This window comes from Montipora foliosa, chromosome 3 (assembly GCF_036669935.1).
Source record: "Montipora foliosa isolate CH-2021 chromosome 3, ASM3666993v2, whole genome shotgun sequence".
NCBI classification, from domain to species: Eukaryota; Metazoa; Cnidaria; class Anthozoa; order Scleractinia; family Acroporidae; genus Montipora; species Montipora foliosa.
Genome location: NC_090871.1, coordinates 8,402,221 through 8,405,781, shown reverse-complemented (window position 1 = coordinate 8,405,781; position 3,561 = coordinate 8,402,221). Strand labels below are relative to the sequence as shown.

General features: G+C 44.1%; 1 protein-coding gene across 1 annotated transcript in view; it reads right to left on the bottom strand.

Moving 5' to 3' along the window:
* LOC137994458 (uncharacterized) overlaps window positions 1-3,561 on the bottom strand; it is an 8,993-nt gene extending 5,432 nt beyond the window's left edge. The window contains exon 1 of the mRNA XM_068840035.1: window positions 3,322-3,561. Coding sequence (XP_068696136.1) covers window positions 3,322-3,424 — 103 coding nt within the window. The 5' untranslated portion in view covers window positions 3,425-3,561. The remainder of the gene's footprint in view (window positions 1-3,321) is intronic.

The window sequence follows — 3,561 nt, the reverse complement described above, 5'->3', positions numbered from 1 at the left end:
CTGTGGCCCTTCGATAGCAAAGCAATGATGAAGACGACTTCCACATCTATTGGACTGTGAAGTGGACTGAAAGACCTGGCCCCAGTTGTTCGAAGGGTGGATAGCGCTATCCACCGGATAAATCACAATCTAGTGGATAACTCAATTGGTTTTGCTAGTGTTTATCCGCTGGATAGTTATTTATCCGATGGATAGCGTTAGCCACCTTTTGAACAACCGAGGCCAGGCTTTCTTCAAGTAAGGCAAGAAGAGCCGGTTGCGATTTTTCCCGTGATTTTCTCGACCCGTCCCGACTGATTACTCTTCCCGGAATTTGAAGTTTTGGTAGACTTTCGAAAGTCGGGGTGCAGGGATGGTGCAGTGGTGAGAGCACTCGCCTCCCACCAATGTGGCTCGGGTTCGATTCCCAGATCCGGCGTCATATGTGGTTGAGTTTGTTGGTTCTCTACTCTGCACCGAGAGGTTCTCTCCGGGTACTCTCTCCGGGTACTCCGGTTTCCCCTCTCCTCAAAAACCAAAATTTGACTTGATTTGTGTTAATTGTTAATTTCAATTTACAGTATCCCCAATTAGTGCTTCTGCGCTAGAACGACTAGTCACTTAAATAAAGTTCCTCTCCTAAGTTCCTTTCCTTCGTCTCTTCGTCGCTCACAAATCCACTTCGCGTACGAAAAACCACGATTCGCTCGCCAAAACAATTTCTCTTGGGATTATCGTGAGGTCGACTTGTGGCAAGTCTAAAGTTTTGGCAGCTATTCAGCTGATGTGGACCTGCTGTACCCACCCACCCATACTCTCACACGGAAGGACAGCCACAACCGGGAACTTCATCCCCTACTCTTCTCGACTGAATAGTGTGTGGGTTCTTTAGCATCTCACAGGGTATACCAATTGTATTACAAGTAATTGTATGATCTTTTTAGTTAATTAGTTATTCAAGTAGATATCATCACCTTTATTGTAACGAGACCGATACCTCCCTTTGGAGAGTAAGGCGCAATAAAGATTTACTGTTTACTGTTTTACAGGGAGGCTATTAACATGGAAGATATTTGTGAGAAGGGGCCTACGGTTTACAGTCCTAATCTGAGAAGACCTGAAAGTCTAACCATTTGCGGGTGAAATTAAAAGGCAGCACTTTCTCCTCACTAATTTTAAGACCCTGAGTGCTGGTTCGGCCGGAGTCGAACTCACACCTCCCACATGGCAACCCGGTGCTCAACCAACTGAGCCACCGGTGTGCGGTAACTCGAGGTTGCGTGCCCCGTGTTTGAAAATGGCGGAATATTTTAAAGTTTTCGTGGCTTTTGAGGACGATGACTCAGAAAAGATGAGTTGTACTACTTTTGACAGCAACGACAAAGTAATAATTCTGGCTGCAGTTGCCTGCTTTACGTGGAGGAGTGGAAGTGTATTTCGAGCAAGATAATAGAAAGAGCTGTAACATACCGTTGCTAGTTCAAGAAAAAAATGCGCTGTTGATGAAGGAAAACACTAAAATCTTGGCACAAAAACCCATAAGCTGAACACTAGTACACCGATTGTGTATCGCCTGCCATTATTTTTTTTCACAAGTACACGTGATCTTGCGCTTTATGGGCAACTAAGTGTCTCGTTGAGAAATTATTTTCTTTACTACCTGATTCATATGTAATCAGTTCACTAATGGGACACGTCATCATGACAAATGGGTTATTGACCAAACAAGCTTGGTCAATAAAGGATTTATTATATGGCTGAAAACACCAAAAATGAACTTTGATCTTGCGGGACCAAGCGAGAAATCCCGAGCGGGCAAGATAGCTCCATCTTGCCCGCTCGGGTAGCCAATCACAGCATTGTGATCACGAGCCTTCGTAGCCTGCATATTGGCGGCAATGTTGTTGCGAGAGGCAAATTAACGAGCTTCCAAGCCGGGCAGAGAATGGTGAGGGGCGTTGTCATCACCTCGTCCCTCACCAGCTACGCAGGCTAGAGCCCTCGAACCTTCGATCACGTGAAGAATATCAAATATGGGTAAATTCAAGAGGGGATTTCAAGCCACCAGCGTTGATACTGTAATTGAGACCTCTATAGCGTCAGCTTATACTTAATTCATTTGTTACAATTAACTACACCGAAACACACATTCCGAAGACTTTTTATAGTTATTTCGCAAATTATCGTCGTTTTATTTGAGAGGGTTTCATGTATTTCAAACAACCACAGAGAACCGTAAGTTAGAGAATTCCATTTTCTTCCTCCCAAGCCTCGCAAACGTACGACTTATGTCACAATTGACCTAATCATAAACTTGCAGTGCACAGCAGGAGCTTATAATTGTTACCCTCGTGCACACTGCTTTGAGGGTCCTGAAAGGGTGAATGGGAGCTGTAATTGACCTAGTAGTGACCCTGTAGTGACCTAGCGGAGGGGTTGGCGCAGTGGTAAGATCTCTGCCTTCTAACCCTAAGGTCCCGGGTTCCATTCCCGGTTCTGCCGAGACTGGGATATTTGGCGACCTTCTTTCCCGCTAAAGTTCACTCAGCTTTCCATCCTTCCGAGGTCGGTAAAATGAGTACCAGCATGCATGGACTGCTTAGAAGCGGCTGCAATTTGCGCCTGTATATGCTTCCAGTCCGCTGGGGGTAAATTGATCATTGTAAAGCGCCCTTGAGACGTTAGTGCTAAGGGCGCTATATAAATGCACCACTTTACTTTTTTACTTTACTTTTGTGACTGGGAAAATGAGATTTTATCAATGGGAGTGGGATTTAGGCACTGGGAATGGGAGATAAAAATTCCTTGATGTGAATGGGATTAGCAATATCAGAGGTTATCAGGTACTATTTCTGCACAAAATTCGTGATATCAAATAGTTCATGCGGTCTTCCTACGTTTCTGGCCGCCACCATGTGAGAGTGAGGACCTCTCTGATGCTAGCAGAGTTGTTTTTGAACCTCAAGGTACCTATCTGCCGGCCTTCGCAATTCCTTTGGTCCTGAGCCTTTGGTCAGTGGCTTTTCACGATTCCAACATGGCGGACGTCTTCTATCCAGTAATCACATATTTCGCTTCGAGACGTATTATTAATTGCTTCACACAATATACAGATGCTCAAAAATAAAAAAATCCCTATCATAGCTCTGGCTATTTGACCACTGGGACATAAGTGGGATTTCCAAGAAAAATTGCTACTGGGATTTTGCTCATAGCAGGAATGAGAAATGGGATTCTTCTCGCCCTCACTAACTAACCTTATTTCTAGTTATAGCAATATTCTGGCTTACTGGACTTCGAGTCATGGGACTCCATCAACCAGCTAACAAAACAAGTACTTACCTTCGGAAAGACCACTGCTATCGCCGTTTTTACTTCCGCTTTCTTCTTCACATTCACTTAGCGATTCCGTTGATGACTGTTCAGTATCAGTTCCTGATGACATTTGCTTGTGTTTTGTAAACTCAGGGAAAATGAACAGCTATTCTACCATCTGATGAATTCAGAATGCACTGAAACGGAAAGCAAATTCACTGGCTTAAATACTAACATCTCTGGATAAGATTCCTAGAAACAGAATAA